The following is an 18431-nucleotide window of genomic DNA, read 5'->3' on the forward strand; positions in this document are numbered from 1 at the left end:
GGATTGTGGCTGTTCCTCCACCATTTATTCCACACTGCAGGACTAAAGAAAATCTCTCCTTTTCCTTCCTAAGTTGAAGCTACAGCTTAGTGCAAGTATGTGTTAAAAGAGAATGAATGCCATAATCCTCCTTTTCTTTTTCAGTCACTAGTGGATACCTCCCTGAAGGATACAGAACAACTCAGAACTGTTGTGCATACAATGAAAAAGAAAACACAACACAAAATTCCCTCTGGATGATGAGGTTAGAAAACCTGTTTTAATCTGTGTCACTGTTTCTCACCACATCTAGTTAAAGTGACAAGAAATTCAGCTGATTTTCTCCACGCTGAGGCAGTTTTGCAACGGAGCAGCAGCGTGTCGTGATGCTAAATAAGAATCTGGCATTACCTCTAATGGTCACTGCTACAAAGTGTATCAGTGCACAGCAAGGCAGACTGGGTTATCACAGTTATTCCTCCACTCCCCTCCCTCAGCCTGAGTGCAAATGGGGCATGTTCTGGGCCTGGATGGAGAATTCCATGGACAAAATCCTCCCCCATCATCACCTTTACATCTGCTCATTGCTCTGGGTAGCCCAAGTCTATATTTCTTTTAGTGGAAACATTGAATTGATGGCAGATCCTTACATCTGCAATACCAATGTACAAATACACAAAAATCAAGTTTGGTTTAAAAATGAAATTTATTTTAAATTACTACACCCACACTGTTGGTATAGAAACACGCAAATATCAAAGTTTAGAAAACTCGTTTATTGTTACAATTGTGCTATGTAAATAAATACAAATATAACCTTCAGTTAAAAAAAAAATTGCACCCCTTTACAACCACTCACTATACAGAAATGTCCATTGAAATTTAACTGTGTAATGTATTACATATTATTCCAACTGTACAGCCTATATAGAAATACAGAAATATCAGTATCCTTCTCTGAAGGATCTTAGACCCAGTGCTAAAGAAACAGAATTCTATAACCATACAACTCAAGATATATTTCAATATTTGTATCCACATAACTATACAATATACAGATGTAAATCTATAATTTATATTTCATATGACATAAAGCAAAGCATATAGAAATACACACACAAAAAACCTATCTATAATATACAAATACCAATGTACCAATATAAGAATCCTTACAACCCCATCAACAAAACTCTACAGCCACACATCTGAACAAGTATGTCAGTATAAATACAGATGTCAGCACATCAATATACATGCATCAAGAGAACAATATACATACATATATAGCTGTACAAACACCAGTCTACATCAGGCTATAGAAATAACCATCAACTTCTAACTCTCAGTCCCTCTGTGACCATCTCTAACTCCAAGTCCACCAGCAGGAATTGCAGCTGCCCAAGTCCCCGGGCTCTCCCTGGGTCTCTTCCTCCCGTGCAGAGCAGCTCTCCTGGACAGGGACAGCAGATGGGACCCGTGGGGAGCAAAGGGAACACTGAGTCAGGATGGGGCCGTTTCCCTTGGCAGCAGCTGCCCTTCAGTCGGGGCAGGGCAAATGGCAGCGCCTCCCCAGGAGGGTGAGAAAGAACAAGTTTGTCCAAAGGCCAGGGCCAAAGGCCAGGCCCCCCTCAGCCCCAGGCTGCCTGAGCGGCCCTGCGGCCTCAGCCGGGCTCTGGGCTGGCAGCAGCAGCTCCCTGGGCACTGCTGGAGCTGGTGGCCTTCAGCTTCTCCCTGCTGCCTCCTGTCAGTGCCCGCCTGTGCTCAAGGTCTGCAGGGCAGCTGTGGCCAAAGTGGAGCCTCTGCAATTGGTTCCAAGGGCTGGCAGAGCTGCAGGCGCGGAGCCCTGTGTGCTCCCTGCTGGCCCCTCCATCCCCTGAGCCCCAGCGTGCCCTGGGCAAAGCCCCGGCCCCCTTCAGTTTCTTCAGCCCCTCACAGTCCTCTCAGCCCACTCCATCCCTTCGGAGCCATCCCGGGGCCTTGGAGCCGCCAGCGCCCTCAGCCTGTTCCACTTCCCTGTGCCCTGAGTGCCCCCGTGGCCCTCTGCTCCCCCAGAGCCCTCAGTGCCCCCAGCAGCTCAAGGGCACCGTCCCTGCAGCGTCAGCGCCTCCTCAGCCCCCTCAGCCCCCTGCGTCTCCCTGTCCTTCAGCAGCTCCTCAGGGGACAGTGCCTGGGGCCACCGGCAGCTCCCAGCGCTCCAGGGACACCCGGGGCTGGAACTGCTGCTCCGCCCAGCCCGGCCACCAGCTGGGACCCAGCACAGACACAGGGGACACAGGGGGCACAGGGGGAAAAACAAGAGCTGAAAAAGGCAGCCCAGGGGGGACAGAGGGAAAAATGCAGCCTGGGCCTGCACAAACATCACTCCATCCACCTGCACCAATTCACAGACCAGCACAGAGCCTTTGCTTTGTGATGTCAGGGCACGGTTGCCACATGCTCGTGGTGACATCACAAGGTTGCCTTGGAGCACGGGAGGCCTCAGGGGTGTCAGAGCAGCTCTTGGGTTTGCTCTCTGCAGGAGTTTGCTCCTGTACTGGAGGGTTTTGTCAGTGTTCACTGACAAGACACTTGTTTTTTCTTGTTTTTCAGCAGTCTGAAAACCTGCACAGCAGTTCCCACAATGATTGGGCAACTTGCTGCTGCAGTTTTCACTGCTTATGGAATAGGTTATTCAACCTATTTCATGACTAACCTGGCACGTAAGTAGAGGTTTCCCCTGGGTGTCACCTAACCTGGCTTTTGTGTCTCCCTGCTCTTTCTTAGTGACTGAGTTAATTTGGAAACAGAAAGACCATTTGGATGCCACTTGGGTAAAGCTCCTCCTGCCAACACGTTCAGCTCCAAAGGGGGTGTCTGTGCCCAGGGCTGTGCAGGCAGCATTTGCAAGGGAACCTGCAGGGGTTGTGTTCCCTCCATGGGACAGTCTATGGCAGCACAGTCTGTCATTTCCTCCCTTTGCTGGGTCAGGCTGCACAACTTTGAAAATGTGGACTGGGAGACCTTCTAAAAATGCTCTAGTTGTTTCCATTTTCCTCAAAGAATCTGGTTCCTTTTCCCTTGCCCACTGCAGGTCACCTGAGCCGGGTATTCAGAGGGGCCGATCCGGAGGTGAGTGAGAAAGGAACATTTGATGTTCCTGGTGTTTAGGAATTGTGCAGCAAACTGTGAGCTTGGCCTGGGGCAGTAGAGAGTAGAGGGCCAGCTGAGTAGGCTGCAAGAAAATCCATTTCCATGTCTGCAGCAGCAAGAGCAAAGGCATCACTGGCTATTTCCTAATTTTCCATTGCAGAGCTTGAAAAGAACTAAAAGCCCAGTTTTGCAGAGAGAATGTTGCCTGCCCAGAGTAGCCAGGGGGAATTATCTAATTCAGAGCAATTTGCAGTCCACTTGAATCAGCCCATTTGAATTTAGTCTGAGTGACTTAGAATCCCATTGCTCTCAAAGATGATGATTTGTGCTTAGTAGAGCTGGCTCTAGAGCTGAACAGAAAGAAGGTTATAAATGAGAGGTAATGGCCTGTGTCTCACACTCCTGTCTGTCCACAGAGCACAGAACCAAGAGAAGATTCTCCTCTGGCTCCCTGTGCTCCTGGAGAAGAGGCCAGAGAGGCGCCCAATGACCACCAGGCTCCAGCTGTGGTCACACCACAACCACAGCTTTCCCAGACAGTAAGTGCCAGTTCTGGAGGGTGCTGTCTTTAGTGCAAGGCAGAGCTGCAAGTTTCTGAGCAGCCAGCTCTTGCTGTTGGTGGCTGAGGATGCTGAGTGCTGGAGTCCTGCCAGGACCCAGCCATTCCCCTCAGCCAGTGACCGCTGGAAAATGGGCTTTGAGCTGTCCTGTTTAGGCCCCAGCTTGCTGGGATTCTGACAGGGACAGCATCTCACAGTCACTTGCTCTGCATTTGTGTCTACAGAACATGGAGGCAGAGGCACAAGCAGAGCTGTCTGTGTTCCCCAGTGACATCATGGGAGTGAAGAGGAGAGACACAGAAGAGATCAGACGACTTCAAGACCACTGGAACATCTATTGGCTGAGGCGCCATCTAAAAAACCAGGTGAGTGGAGGAGTGGCAGCCACTCCACTCATGAAAGTGTCTCCTTCTTCTTCCTCACAGAATTTCGGTGAGGAACTTCAGTCAGAGATGCAGCAACCCCAGGCTAGGATCAGGACACCAGACAAGAGGCTGGAGGGAGAAATGAAGGTTCCAGGAGGAAGAGAAGAGAGAATTCATCTCCCTGAGGAGCAAGAGGCTCTAGAAGAACCAGTGAGTGAAAGAGCCATAGCCACTGCAGTCACCAACCTGGTGCTTTCTGCCCTTCTTGCCTTTCCCCAGCAGAGCAGCAGGGGCTGGGGTGATGCCTCTGAGTGCCCTCCTGCTCCAGTGTCTGTCACAGCCACTCTGAAGGACACTCCCTGCTGGGCTGAATCTCAGCTGCTGCCCTGGACAGGGGACTAGTGCTTTGGCCTTTTGGCCAGCACTCATGTGAAGGCATTCCTGCTGGCCTCTTCCTGCTCTCCTTGTTTCTTGAGGGGTTCTTGCAGGTGAACACGGTGACCCAGCTGGATCTTGAAAGAAGCTGTCTGTATCCCTTGTGAATCTGGTCTCTCCCTTTCCTCACAGTCCATGACTCTTGGCTGACAGGGACAAGCTGCACTCTCTGACTGCTTTGTTCTCTTTGACTCCAGGTGGGAGTGTTGACATCTGGCCTGGCAGCCTGCAGAGATTTCCATCAAGGGACTGGCAGCGAGGAGCCCCGAGATTCCTGCGAGGACCAGAAACTGTCCCAGGCAGAAGCGCTGCCAGTTGGACACGTTCTGAAGATGGGGGAGGAGAAGAGGACTCCATGGGAGGAGGTAGAACATCTGAACAAGGAGCTGCAAGTGTGTCTGCAGCCCTTGGAGGGGGAAAAGAGTCCTCGGGAGAAATGGAATGGTCAGTTGGGCAGTCATCCTTCAGAAAATCCATGCAAATGGATTTTGAAAGAAAATGGAAAACGAATCTGGCCATGAACTTGAGTAAAACCAGCCCTTAGGATTCTCCCATCCAGTTAGAGAAGTGGACATCAAAAAAAAAAAAAACCCATGGCAGAGCCCTGCATGTGGCTGACAGCACCTCCCTAAGGGCTTGCATTTGAAATGGGATCTGGGACTAATCTCTGCCAGCCACTTTTCTGACACAAACTCCTTTGTTGTCTCAGATCTCCACAGGCTCTTCTGTTGAACCTGCAGCAGCAGCAGCAGCAGCAGCAGTGTCACCTAAAGGAGCCTTTGCTGCCCCAGCTCAGAAGTGGAGCGCGGGCAGTTGGTTCATGTCCAGCAGTGACACAGCTGCTGCTCAGCAACAGGAGGTGGAGGATGACTCCCTGGAGCTCCTGAGTACGTCTGGTGTCTTTCTTCTCTGAGGGACAGTGTACTGTGTGCACATGTCAGCACAGCTGCACCAAATGATCCTCCTCACTGGGGTGTCCCAGGGGCATTTAGGGCTCCCCACAGGAAATGCTGTGCTCCAAGGCAGCAAGAGAGTGCTCTGGGTGTTGCTGCTGCCTCTGAGGGCAGCTTGGACGTGCTGGGGTTTGCCTGAGCTTCCCTGTCTGCTGAAGGCAGAAGCAGGGCTTGTTCTTGCATCAGCAGAAGGCTGTGACCTAGCAAATGATGTGGGCAAGTTCTGTGTGCTGGTGGCCAAACTGGATAGAATGGTTAGCTTCCTAAATTCTCTTTAGACTCGTGACTTCTTACCCATCCCCAGAGCAAAAAACTTCACAGAATTTCTTTGGTCTTGGCGTTTTGTTTCTTGGTTGTGCTTTTGGTTTTAGTTTGGGCTTTTTCTGGATTTTTTTGGGTAGAGATTTTTCTCCATCCTGAAGGAGGTCTTCTCTGCCATGTGTCTTACTGGTGTGATTTTTATGACTGTTCTTAATACCACTACTACATCTAGAGGTATTTTATTTTTGTTTTTGTTTTTAATAATATTATATTTTTGTCAATGAGAACTCCTTGGAAAGAACATCAGGCGACACACAAAGAGAGAGCCAGATGAGTTCTTTTTGTGTCCCCATTGAAAAGACAGATGATTTTATCACAATCTCTTTTTAATATCCTCATTTTGTTGTTAGAAAGATGTGGCCAAGAAACACATCCCTGGGGCTTGATCAGATCAAAGTGCACTGTAGGCATTTCTCAGGAGCGAGCCTCCAGCCCCTCTGCTGTATATTCCTCAGATCCATGGCACTTTTCCATCCCTGATTCCCAGTCATTCCCATGACTGTTAGAATGCTGCCTATTGACCCAAGCCCTGCTCAGATCAGTCTCGAGGAACACACATCAAGTCCTCTGTGATTCTGCAGCACAAGTCATTGAATCTGCTTCTTGCCCAGAAGAGCTGCCAGTGCTGTGCTCTCAGATAAGACCTGTGGGGGCTGAGAACAGAGCCCAGGTGACTCTGTGTCTCCCATCAGCTGTTGGCACAAAAAGGGCCTTGATGTGCACCTGGGTGTGTCTGAGCTCAGAGCCAATCCTGCTGTGTCCTGTGGGGCTGCCTTTTGTATCTCTTGGATAGTGGGATCTCTGCTTTCAAGTGAGCATCTTGCATTTTGTTTCCCTCAGGGAAAATGGTGAACATGGAGAATCCCCGCAGGAAATACATTGAACTGGAAAATGTTGGCAGAGGGTGAGTCAATCCACAGTTTCTTCTCCACAGTCATGGGGCAGGTGATTTGCTGCTGGAATATCTACCAAGTGTGAAGTCAGGCAAACTGCAAACATATTCAGACACTGGGTTAGTCTGCCCCATGTCTCAGTACCAGCCAGAATTTGTAAGTGTGATCAGGAGGCATTGTCAAAGACACTTGTATTTCATTGCCAGAAACAGCAACCTACCCTCAAACATAGCAGTGAATGAACAGTTCTCAGGAATATTTCTTCCCAAGTGTTTGCTGAAGGAAATACTCTGTGCTCAGGATAAAAACTGCCCCGTTTAGAAACTGAAACCCGAGATGAAAGAATCGCCTGGCCTTTTGAGCTGAGGCACTAAAGCCCAGTGTTTCAGGAACAGGCCCAGTGTGCATGCACTGGAGAGGAAAATGCATCATCTGCCTTCTGGCAGAGCCCTCCTGCATGCTGCAGGTTTGAGGCATTTCCTGCAGACATCTCCTGTCTGGGCTGGCTTTCACTCCAAGATCTAAATGGCTTCTCCTTTCTTTGCTGCTCTTTTGTTTCTAGGGGCTTTGGAGAGGTTTGCAGAGCAGTCGACACTGCCACAGGAGGAGAGGTAAATGTCAAGAGCCCCTGCAGATCCTGCTGCTCTCCAGGGCTTTCCTCTCTTGTGTCAGCTGGGGCTGGAGCTGTGGCTAGAGCTGTGCTGCAAAGGCACAAGAAGCACAGACTGGTGCCAGCCTGCCAAGTGCATTTGGGACAGTCTTTGTCCTGCTCAGCTGCCAGGAGGAAGGCAAGGAGGGCAGCGGTTCCTTTCAGAGAAGGACGCTCTCCCTGGCTCTCAATTGCTCCAACAAAGGTGGTGCCTTAGAGCATCTCACTGCTCTCTGGGCCGACGGCTTCAGAGTGCTGAATTCTCATTTCTGGCTGCCAGCAAATACATCTGAATGTTCCTGGCAGTTCCTCAGCCACCTGCAGTGCTGCACGTGGGAACTGCACGTAGGGAGAGATCTGCAAGGCCTCCCTAAAAGCCCCAAGCCCTGCCTGTAGCCCAAGATGTATCCACAGAGTACCAAGGCACGCTTTACTTCTTCTGAAGTAGAGACAGAGAAACAGAGAGTGTGCTCAGAGCTTTGGGGATGATAGTTGAGACATGATTGCTAACAAGTGGACAAGGCAAAATGTCAGTGGCCACGTGTCCTGTAAGTGGCCCCCAAAGGAGCAGGGAAATGAGCTGTTGGAATGTCAGTTCCTAATGACTCCTTTGTCTAATCCCAAGGCACTTTGGCAAGGCTCACCTGTGTCATTGCTAAATCACTCATCCTGTGTGTGCTGTGGTCTCGTGCCACCAACTTCTAAAGTTGCTGATTTTCAATGTCATTCTAGGTGGCCATCAAGAAAATCGATCTGCAAGGACTCCTGATCGAAGACATTCTAACAGAAATCAGGGTCCTGAAGATGAATACAAGTCCCCAGATTGTAAATTATTTAGACAGGTGAGTGATCATAGTCTCATCCCATGAAGGTTTGTTTACATACTAAAAGCATGCAAGGTTAAAAACCCACTTTGGACACAGGCAGAAAAGAAAGCTGGTAATTATTGGGTAATTATTATTTCTCTACTCATCTCCAATGGATGGGAAGAGAGTGTATTTTGTCTGCATGAGTCTTCCCTGGCTTTCAAACACATAGTTGAAAAACTGTTCAAAAACCTGCATCAACCCTACCATACTAAGTCAATACCCTGAAAGCTCACTGGCTCCTTGTTGTTACAGGATTGATTTTTAAAGTTTCTTTAATGCTGATGAAGCATTCTAGAGAGGATTTGCCTTGGATTGTTGCCCCTCTTTTCCATGGCTGTCCATGCCAGGAACACTAGGTGCTTATTTCCAGAAATACCCCGTGTGACAGGTTTTTCATCTTGGCTGTTACTAAACTGCACTTTTTGCCTGCTGGCCGTCTAAAACATCTCCTTTTTCACAGATGTGCTGTTCTCCTTGAGACTGCACAGACTGCAAACAATGCCCAGCCTGGAGGGAATGTCTATTCCTTTCATTCTGTCCTTGTCACAAAGGGATCCAGAAACAAGAATCAAGCAAAGAAACCAACGTTTGCATGTTCATCTGCATGGCCTTCTTCCCTTCTTTCAGCTACCTTGTGCGTGAGGAACTCTGGCTGGTGATGGAGTTCATGGATGGAGGCACTCTGTTCGACGCTGTCAAGGAGACCTACATGACAGAAGACGAGATCAGCATCATCAGTCGGGAGGTCAGTCAGGGATCCCAGCTGTGCTTCCCAGGGCTGGGGCAGGACTGTCTGGGAAAGGGGCTCAGAACAGGAGCCATTCCATGGGCCAGGCTTTGTTTCTGTGTCGCTGGAATGTTTTGGGCAAGCAGGAGCATCCCATGTGAACTGCCTGCCAGTGCCCCTGCACTCACTGCACTCTGTGCTTGTCCTCTTCTCTCCTGCTGTTGCCTTCTCACTCTGGCCCTTGTATTTCCTCTTCTCCATCTCTACCTGTCTAAACTTTGGCCTGCACTGCATTCCTTGCCTGTAAAAGCAAAGGTGGTGGTGGCAGCATTTCAAAGGAACAGCAAAGAAAAAAGAGAGACTCATTTCTCTCAGTGCTCAGCTGAAAAGGTTGGCAGTGCAGCCAAAATGCTCTTGACTTCTGAGCACCTCCACTGCAGGAGCATCATCCTGGCTGGTTTGCAGGGCAGAGTCTACACCTGCAGGTGCTGTTGCTCTTTGACAAGCTGACATGCCTTTCTTTAGAAGGGTGCTGCTCTGCCAGTGTTGGAGCAGCAAGCTCTTCCTCTCAATGGCACTGTGTTCTGCCATTCCTCCCCATTCCCCTGGAGAGGAAATCTTGGAGAGCTGTTTCCTTTCTTGTGTGATGAAATTCCATCCCTGATTTTTGCCCTCCTGTTTCTGGTTTCTCTCTCAGTGCCTCCAAGGACTGAATTACCTCCACTCCCACCACGTGATGCACCGAGACTTGAAGAGCCCCAACATCCTCCTCAGAACCGATGGCTCTGTCAAGCTGGGTCAGTATATTCTTGGTCAGGTGCAGCATTCCAGGGATAGGGGGGGTGTGGGGCTGCTTTGGAGTGACTGTCAGGTCCCCAAAAATGGTGCTGGTGGCAGTGCAGGGAGCCCTGCTGTGAGCTGACCACACGGTTGCAACGTGCACAGAGCTATGGCAGGGAACAAGCAGTCCAGAGTGGCATTGCTCTGTGTGTGTCCCTTCCAGAGAGAGGGAGCTACAAGTCTAAAGCTTCAGGGCAACAAAAGCCACTGCTGGAGGCAGTGTAAAAAATGTGGGGATTTTTGAAGTAGCCAATGGCATATTTCCTTGGCTAAAGTCCTGAGAAACAGAGCAGGGACTGTTGCAGGAGATTCAACAGCACATTCTCCAACTTCTACTGGGCAGTTTTTTTGCTTGCTTTCCTAATTGCACAGGATTCAAATCAAAACAGTCTTTTGCTTTCTCCCCAGCTGATTTTGGCGTGTCTGCTCTACTCACCCCTGAGCAGAGTAGACGCAGCTCAGAGGTCGGCAGTTACTGGTGGAGAGCACCTGAGCTGGTGAAAGGTCACCCATATGGCCCCAAAATTGACATCTGGGCCTTTGGGATTGTGACCATTGAAATGGTGGAAGGAGAACCTCCTTACTCTAATGAAACTCCTCGCTCGGTAAGGTGTAAATACTCTCTGATCCCACTGTCTTTCTCCCCCAGCCCACCTTCTGTGTGCCATTGGACAAAATCCCATTGCCATCTGCTGGAACTACTTCCACCACGGTCCCTTTCTGAAAATGTCCCTGCAGCACATCAGCATCTGCTGGAGTTTTGGTTGCATCACTGGGGGAGCTCAAGCCTTACCCCACACAAACAATCTCCCTTCTCAGGCAACATTTGGCTTTGGCTTAGAAGTCGTTCCAGTTCTTTTGGCAACACAGATGGCCCCACTAACAGGAAACAACCATCTTAGAGCTGCTGTTCTCTTTCCTGAAATGAAGGGAAGAAACCTAAACCCAACCAAATTTCTAAAAGAGTGGTTTGGAGACAAAGAACCAAGCAAAAAGCTTGATGGCTTTTGTTTGATGGCAGCTGTGCTTTAGGGACCAACAAGCACTGCAGAGATGCTTTGCATGTAATAATCCTTGGAAATAGTAAAGTGAATTAGTAGAGCAAAGTCCCTCTTCCAAATAGCCTGCCAAGCTGGTCAGGTGAATCCTCAGAGAAGCAAAGGTGCTTTTGCTGATGTAGTTTCCACTAACAAGGTCAGTCAATGAAATCCGCTGCCAAGGCAAGATCTGCTGCATGTTGGAAAAGCTGTGGCTGCATTGGGCTTTGGGTTTTTGTTGGTCCAGGAAAGTCCTCTCTGCCTCTGTGCCACGGCAGAAACTGCCACTGCAGAGTGCAGCTTGAACAATGGGATCTGGGAGAGCAGTTCCAGAGGTGAAAGAAGCAGCTGAGAGACTGGTGTTTCCTTTTTCTCCAGGCTCAGCTCCTGATAGCCACCAAAGGCACCCCAGAGCTGCAGCAGCCCAAGCTCCTCTCCCCTTTGCTGCGGGACTTCCTGAGCTGCTGCCTGCAGACAGACGAGGTGCGGCGCTGGTCTGCCCAGGAGCTGCTGCAGGTAAAATGCCAAGGGGCTGCAGGGAAACAGTGTCCCAGGGATGGGCTCCTCCTCCACTCAAGTGCAAGGCATCAGATGAGCCCCCTCCTGCTCACCTCCACTCTTGGTGCTGTTCAAATGGAAACAGCCAGGAGTCTTAGACTGGGCTGGGCTGGCAGGGACCTGGAAAGCTCATCTGCTCCAAATGCCCTGCAGTGAGCAGGGGCATCTTGAAAGAGATCAGGATGCTCAGATCTGAAATCTTTCCAGGGCTGGCACACTTAGCAGCTCTTGCAGCAAGCTGTGCTACTCTTGACCCGCTGTTGGTCCTTAGATCTACTCTGACTCAATCCCCTTTTCATTTAAAAAATATTGGACAGTAATGGTTCATTGTTGTTTCTTTTTCCTTTGTGCAGCATCCATTTGTAACATTAGCCAAGCCAACATCCAGCCTGGTGCCATTGATCATGATGGTGAAGGAGTGGAAGGAGGAGAGAAGATTGAGACAATGACATTAGAACAGTTTCATCCATCACCAGCTTAGAGAATTATGGAGTAGGATTATAGTTAGGAATTGTAGTTCAGATTCAAGTGTAGGACTGTAGCGTAGGAATTTCACGTAGGATATTAGCATCTATTGTAAACAAATAAATTTTGTGAAATCTCAACTCCTTTCAAAGATTCCCCTCCTTCTGAGCCTCTCAGAAAGCTCAACATTTCCTTCCGAACTTAGAGGTGGAAAATGACATTTAGGGCTTCTTTGGTACGGTTGGAAAGTGGTGAAGACTCTTCTTCAGTCATCCTCTCCAGACCACAGGGCCTTTGGAATGTGGCCCACTGGCTGGGTTTTACCCAGCTGTGGCACTTGTGTTTGAGGCAGAAAGGGCAGTGGCATTTGCAGGCAGGACCAAAGGATGAGTGGGGCAGCCCAAACACCCTGTGCATCTGCAGGCCTTGAGCTCTGACTAGAGAGCATTTGAGTTCCTGCCCCTTGGATTTGTATCCCTAAGTGCAGTCTCTGTGTCTGGAGGAGAGTTTTGCCCCAGTGAGAAAGCAGCAAGGTCAGGGAGGCTGCTGGGAAAGGCGCAGAGCTGGTGCAGAGCTGTCAGTGGGCGCCAGGTGAGAGCAGGCCCCGCCTTGGCCAGGCTGGAGCCCCAGCAGAGCCCTGGCAGAGCCCGGAGCAGCCTGAGCCTGGGCAGGGGCAGGCTGGAAGGAGGCCCTTGGAGCTGCAAGAGGCAGCAGCCCGGCCCTGGGGGCCTCTTGGTGGCCCTGGGCGAATGCTGCGCTCTCAGAGCCCAGCTGGCAGCCGGCTGCTCCCGAGGGGAAGCGCAGCCGTGCCGGGCACAGCACAGACTGGTGGCATGGGCCGCCCACAGTCTGCACAGGAGGAGAGAAAGGCACAGCACAGCCCAGGGCTGCAGGCCTGCCTGAGGATTCCTACTCTTGTACCGGCTGCCCTGGCACTCCTGGCAAAGGTGAGCAGTGTGTGCAGCACTCTGGGCACAGGGAGGGAGCCGGGCTGCTCCGCAGGCTCCAGCACAGGGCAGCGTCCTTCAGGCACGGCGCTTCTGCCGGGGAAACTGAGGCCAGCAGGAGGCAGGGACAGCTTGGCAGGTCACATCTGCAGCACAGAAGGGCCTCACACAGCTCTGCCAGGAAGCGCCTGCACTCCTGGAGCTCTGCACTCAGCCACAGTAAAGGGGTGAAATGCAGAGTGCTCTGCAGAAATATTCAGGGGCACCAGCCCAGCCTGCTTTGTGCTCTCTGGCACACAGCAAGCGCTGTGCAACACAGCCCTGAGCTGCTGGGAGAGAGGTGTTAGAAAGGAGCCAACTCTTGGATGAAATTAAATGGAGACAAAGACATCCAAGCAAAAGAGAACTGTTTCTTAGTAAGGATTCACCTGAGCTGGGTGTGTATCTCGCTCTCCCAAGAGCCAAACACACACACAACACACACTCACACAGAATGCTGCTTTTTATTGCCTTGCCCAGCCCAGGGTGAACCGTGTCCCCTTTCCCTTTGGCTGGGTACTAGGGAACTTACATTCTCTCCCCACTGCCTCCTTTTCTGTCCCCTCCCCTCTTATCCTACTTCCCTTTTGGTCTGGTCTTCAACCTGGCCCCTCTCCCAGCTCACAGCAACACCCAAGAAATCAACTAGAACAAACCCAAAACCTAAATAACACCCAGAAAAAACAACTTTCATTCTTTTTTCTAATAAGCTCTCAGGTGCAGCAAAATATGACCTCCTATCTCACAGAGGGAATCGGGTATTGAGCCTTCGCCTTGTGCTTGAGCAGTGAACTTGTTTGGAAGGGAGCAGAAGAGTTTCAGGAGGCAATTTGTGTTTTCTTTCTGAATTCCTGAAGGAAAGACACAATGTGGCTTCAGACAGCCAAAACACTTGCATGGTGCATTGAGGAAATTCTTGTGAGCAATTCCCAGAGAAGGAAGGTGTTGAGAAAATGTTGAACTGGAACAAATCATGAATTCCCTTTGCATTAACAGACAGTGTTGAGCCCTCTATTCCCCCAGTGCAGTGACTGATGTGTGCAAGTGGCTACCTTAGCCCTGAGAATAGAGTTGTCCTCCTAAGAAGGAAGCTGGAAAACTACTGGTAGGGGAAGAAAGTGGTTGTAGGAGGCTCTTGAGCATCAGAGGAGAATTGGAGGAATGGGATGTTCCCCAAATGACCACCAGAGACCCTTAAGAGAGCCCTACTCTCCTGTCAGGAAATTCTGAGAATTTAATTGTGATAAATGTGACATTGGGGTAAAAATTCGTAATAAAAGAATATAGAAATATATGTTACATTGGTGTTAGTATAAAAATGTGAAAAGGTATAGTCTGTAGAAAAATTTTACTCCAAGCCAGCCTGCTGCCGTTTCCCAGCCTGAGACAAAGAACGGGACAGGAGCCATCAGGATGAACAAAGACACTGGCCAACCCAGATAAGAATCAGCATCGTACCCAGACAGAGAAATTCCTCCACGAATGAAGGGGAATTCTCTGCCGAGGAATACACATTGAAATAACCATGGACCAGCGAGCCCGATCCGCATGTGAGAGGAACCTTCCCGGAATACAATTTGACAATACAATTCGACAAATCTGGGAAACCCATCCAAAGATGTATTTGGACTATTTGCCGAACTATTCTTCGCACCTGTTTTGCCTCAGGATATGAAAAACCCTATAAAACCCCGGGCTGCGATCCGCTCCGTGTGGATTTGGGAAAATCTACCTTAGGGTGCAGACCTCTGTCCACCCAGCGCTGCGCTGCCCGTCCTATTTGTGGTTTCTCACTTTATCGGTGATTGGGATTGTTTTTCTAATAAATTGTTTCTTTATTAATCCGATTTTTGCCATTGCATTTATAACAATTACTCAGAGGCCTGCTTGTACTCACTTTTTTCATCCTTTTGTAAATGGAAAAGTTCATTGTAGAGAGAAAATGACCTGGATTGCTCTGGTCTGAACCCAGCTCATACAGGACTGTTAATCCTTGAATATAAAAATCCCTATGAGCAGCTGTTCCTTTAGGATGTTCTGATCCAACATCAAAGTTGTAAACTTCCATGTCAAAATGGGCTCTTAGAGGACATGGAGCTGTTTTCTCTGGGTGGTTTGGTCAGTTGCTGGGAAGGGGGAAGGATGAAGAATTTGGGCTGGGCTTGAGCCAAAATGGCAATTTTCTGCTTCTGATTTCCTCCCATCTTTTGCAGCAGGGCCACAACTCCATCCCTGCAAACCACTCCCCTTTCCAAGTCACACGTGGGCCTGGCTGGCAGCTCTGGGTTATTGCAGCAGCTGCTGCAGCTGGCAACAGGAGCTGCTGTTGCATTTTTCACATTACTCAACCCACCCTGCCAAATGCCACCAAGTGGCTGAGGAAGGACACAAAAGGGTTACCCTGGAGGAAGAGGAACACAAAAGGATTACCCTGGAGGAAGGGGACCAAAAGCTCAGAAGAAGATGAAAGAAACGCTCTGATGATGACGGTAACAAAAAAAATTTTCATTTTTGACAGCAAATGAACACCCGCTGCCCTCCCGCCCTCCTGGACTGGCAGGCCCAGCAGTGCTGTTTCCATGGCATGAGGTGATGGTAGCCTGGGGAGAGAAACCAGACAGCCACAGTCAGTCACAGAAGGCTCCTGTCCCCCCTGTCCCACCACGGGCTGTGCTCAGAGCCCAAACCTCCCGAGCCATTCTCTGTTTTTAGAGGAGAGCAGCATGGCAGGGCACATCCCACCTCCTCTGCTCAAGCAGGGCACAGAAACCTCCTCAGCAGCTGCAGGAGCTGGATGCTCGTGTGCTGCTGCTGCTGCCGCCACCCGTGCTGGGGAGCCAGGTACCCACCTCTGGAGCCCTGCTGCCAGGAGAGGAGCTGATCCCACACCAGGTCCTCGTCCTTCTGGAAGGGGATGTCCCTGCAGACTGCAGCCGCTGGGGTAGCACTGGCACTTGACGCACTCCACGGATGGTGCCGGCACTTTCACATCCAGTCCGGGCACCAGGAGCAATCTTCCTGGAAAAAACAAAGAACAATTGCTTGAAAGTCAGCTCAAAACAAAACCTAGAAACAAGAAAAAGCATCAAAGATAATCATCGTTTCAAGGGCCTGAGGAAGAAAAAACAAAGAACAATTGCTTGAAAGTCAGCTCAAAACAAAACCTAGAAACAAGAAAAAGCACCAAAGGTAATCATCGTTTCAAGGGCCTGAGGAGGGTCTGACCCACTCCATGTGGGAATTCAACCTCTCCACGGGTGAGGAAAACCCCACCTTTCCCACCTGTAAACCCACCCCTTCCTCACGGGCCTGCAGAGCAGCCCAGCTGGGCCATGGCTTCGGAACCGCCCCCTCTGCTGCCCCCCAGCCACATGGATGGATGGATGCTTCTGTCAGTCTGGCTGTTCCCGCCCCAGGCTGCCTGGGAGAAGCTGTCGGCAAGGCCAGGAGCCGGCTCCCCTTCCACAACATCTATCCCGTCAAAAAGCAGCTCGGCGGCCGGCGGAAAACAATAATTTTCCCAGGGCTGGCAAGCAGGGAATCTCTGGGGCAATCCTGGCAGCAGGAGCATCCCCCGCCCACTGGGGACTCCTCTGGATTTCATCGGGATGCAGAGCGAGTCCTGCAGGAAGGGGCTGTGACCAAAGCCAATCCAGCTCCAGGACGGCGTTCTCTGTGCTCCAGAAGAACACGCCAGCTGTGCCTCGGCTTGTGGGGACGTCACGATGCCACTGAGCTGCAGGGGGATCCTGTTTCCCCTTTTCCACCCCGTGGCACCTTCACCGCAGTGCCGAAACTTCTCCAATAGGACAGGGAGCACTGGGCGCCAGGGACCAGCAGAAGCATCTCCTCGGCTTTGATCTCTCCTCCGTGTGACGACCGCAGGGAAATGCTCTGTGCTTTTTTCTGAGCGCCACAAGACTGGTCCTTGCTGGGCTCCTGGATCCTACTGTGCAGAGGGATGGATCTGTGCTGTCTCCTGGGCCAGGTGGGGCTCCTGCATCAAGAATGCTCAAGAAGGTCTTCCAAGGATGGCCTGTAAGTGGGGTCCATGGATAAACACCACCTGATGAGGCGCCGGCACTCTGCAGAGAGAAGCCAGGAATCTCTGGTCAGCTCCTGTCTGCGCTCTCCCGGATTCCACACTGCTCAGGCCACACCAGGAGTTCTCAGGGCTGCACCCAAAGCTTCCCATTGATCCTCCCTTCTGGAGCAGAGCAGCACAGAGACACACGTGCCACCTCCTCCCTAGCTGCAAGAGCAGGACCCTGATGTGCCAACACCGTTCTTCCTCCCGTGCCCTGAAGGTGCATCCCAACCTTGAGACACGCGAGGTGGGAAGAAGAGCTGGCCCCGGACGATGTCCTCAGCGGTGTGGAAAGGGAGGTGCCCACACACCAGGTCATAGAGCAGGACGCCCAGGGACCAGATGGTGGCTGGCTGGCCATGGTAGCAGCCAAAGAGGATCCACTCTGGCGGGCAGTACTCTGGCGTTCCTATGGACACAGGCACGGCTCATCAGGCTGATGTTGCTCCCTCCCAGCCAGGTCCACAACAGCCAGGCCCTGCCCCAGCGAAAAGCAGCTTGGCTGCATCCGGCTGAAGAAGAATTCCCACTCCCTCCCTCCATCCCTCTCTCCCTCCCTCTTCCCCCTCTGCCGGCAGAGGGAAGAGCCTCCACTGCCCGGCAGGGCCCCGGCTTTGGGCTCACCTGCCATTCGCGTGTAGAACGTGTCCTGGAGGATCGTGCCGCACCCAAAGTCGATGAGCTTGGCCTCGCCGGTGGCCAGGTCCACGAGGACGTTCTCAGCCTTGATGTGGCGGTGCAGGATGCCGCGGCTGGTGCGGTGCCGCACGGCCTGCAGCACCTGCCGAAACAGCCCCCGCGCTACGGGCTCCACCAGGAACCCCCACTCAGCCAGGAAGTACCAGAGGTCCTGACAGTGCTCCAGGCGTTCCACGACCAGTGCAAAGCCCTCGGGCAGCTCGAACCAGTCCAGGAGCCGCACGACGCCGCGGGAGTCGGGGCACGACACCAGCTGGAGCAGCACCAGCTCCAGGGGCACGAGGGGGCCATTGTGCTGCGGGGGGACCGCGATGGCCTCAGCGGGGCCTCGGGCACCCCCCGCCCGGCTCCCACCCCGCCGGCTCTGGCCTCAGCCCCGCTGGCCGCTCCCGCTGCCCTGCTCACTCACCAGCTGCGCCCACTCCGAGATGTGATCCCGGGACACCAGCTTGATGGCCACCTGCAAGCCAAGGCCAGTAGCAGGCTGAGCTCACCACCCGCCGCCGCCTCCCTCTGCCCCGGCCCCGTCTCTTACCAGGGCGCCATCGGCGAGGCGGGTCCCGGAGTAAACGCTGCCACTGACACTGCCACTGCCGCCACTGCCGCCGCTGCCGCTGCTGCCGTTGCCGGTGCCGCCGTTGCTGCCGTTGCCGGTGCTGAGCCGCCGGAGCACGTGGCCGAACATTCGTTTCCATCGCGAGCCCAATGGAACCAACCAAACAAACAAAGAAATAAAAACAAAGCGAAGCTGATTCCCATTAGAGAAGTAACCAGAGGTCTTGACAGCACTGTTCCAGCACCTCACCGCCCTCACAGTGAAGAGGTTTTTTTGTGAGTATCTAATTTAAACCTGATGTTTTGGTGCCATTTTAAAGGCAG

The 18431-nt window shown here is 51.6% G+C and overlaps 1 protein-coding gene and 1 long non-coding RNA gene across 2 annotated transcripts; both read left to right on the forward strand.

The window, feature by feature from the left end:
• Positions 1-4079: 4079 nt before the first annotated feature.
• On the forward strand, positions 4080-4814 carry LOC310921101. Its single transcript, XR_014592085.1, has 2 exons — positions 4080-4243; positions 4666-4814. It is a non-coding gene; the product is annotated as an uncharacterized lncRNA (long non-coding RNA).
• Positions 4815-6596: 1782 nt separating this feature from the next.
• On the forward strand, positions 6597-11796 carry LOC310920967 (serine/threonine-protein kinase PAK 3-like; the record flags this gene model as incomplete). Its single annotated transcript, XM_083881023.1, has 6 exons — positions 6597-6646; positions 7198-7246; positions 8017-8126; positions 8781-8898; positions 9578-9677; positions 11669-11796. 6 exons carry the CDS (start codon positions 6597-6599, stop codon positions 11794-11796), a joined length of 555 nt encoding a protein of 184 aa, XP_083737149.1.
• Between the last annotated feature and the right edge of the window lie 6635 nt (positions 11797-18431).

This window comes from Zosterops lateralis, assembly GCF_965231275.1.
Source record: "Zosterops lateralis genome assembly, chromosome: 32".
Taxonomy (NCBI): Eukaryota; Metazoa; Chordata; class Aves; order Passeriformes; family Zosteropidae; genus Zosterops; species Zosterops lateralis.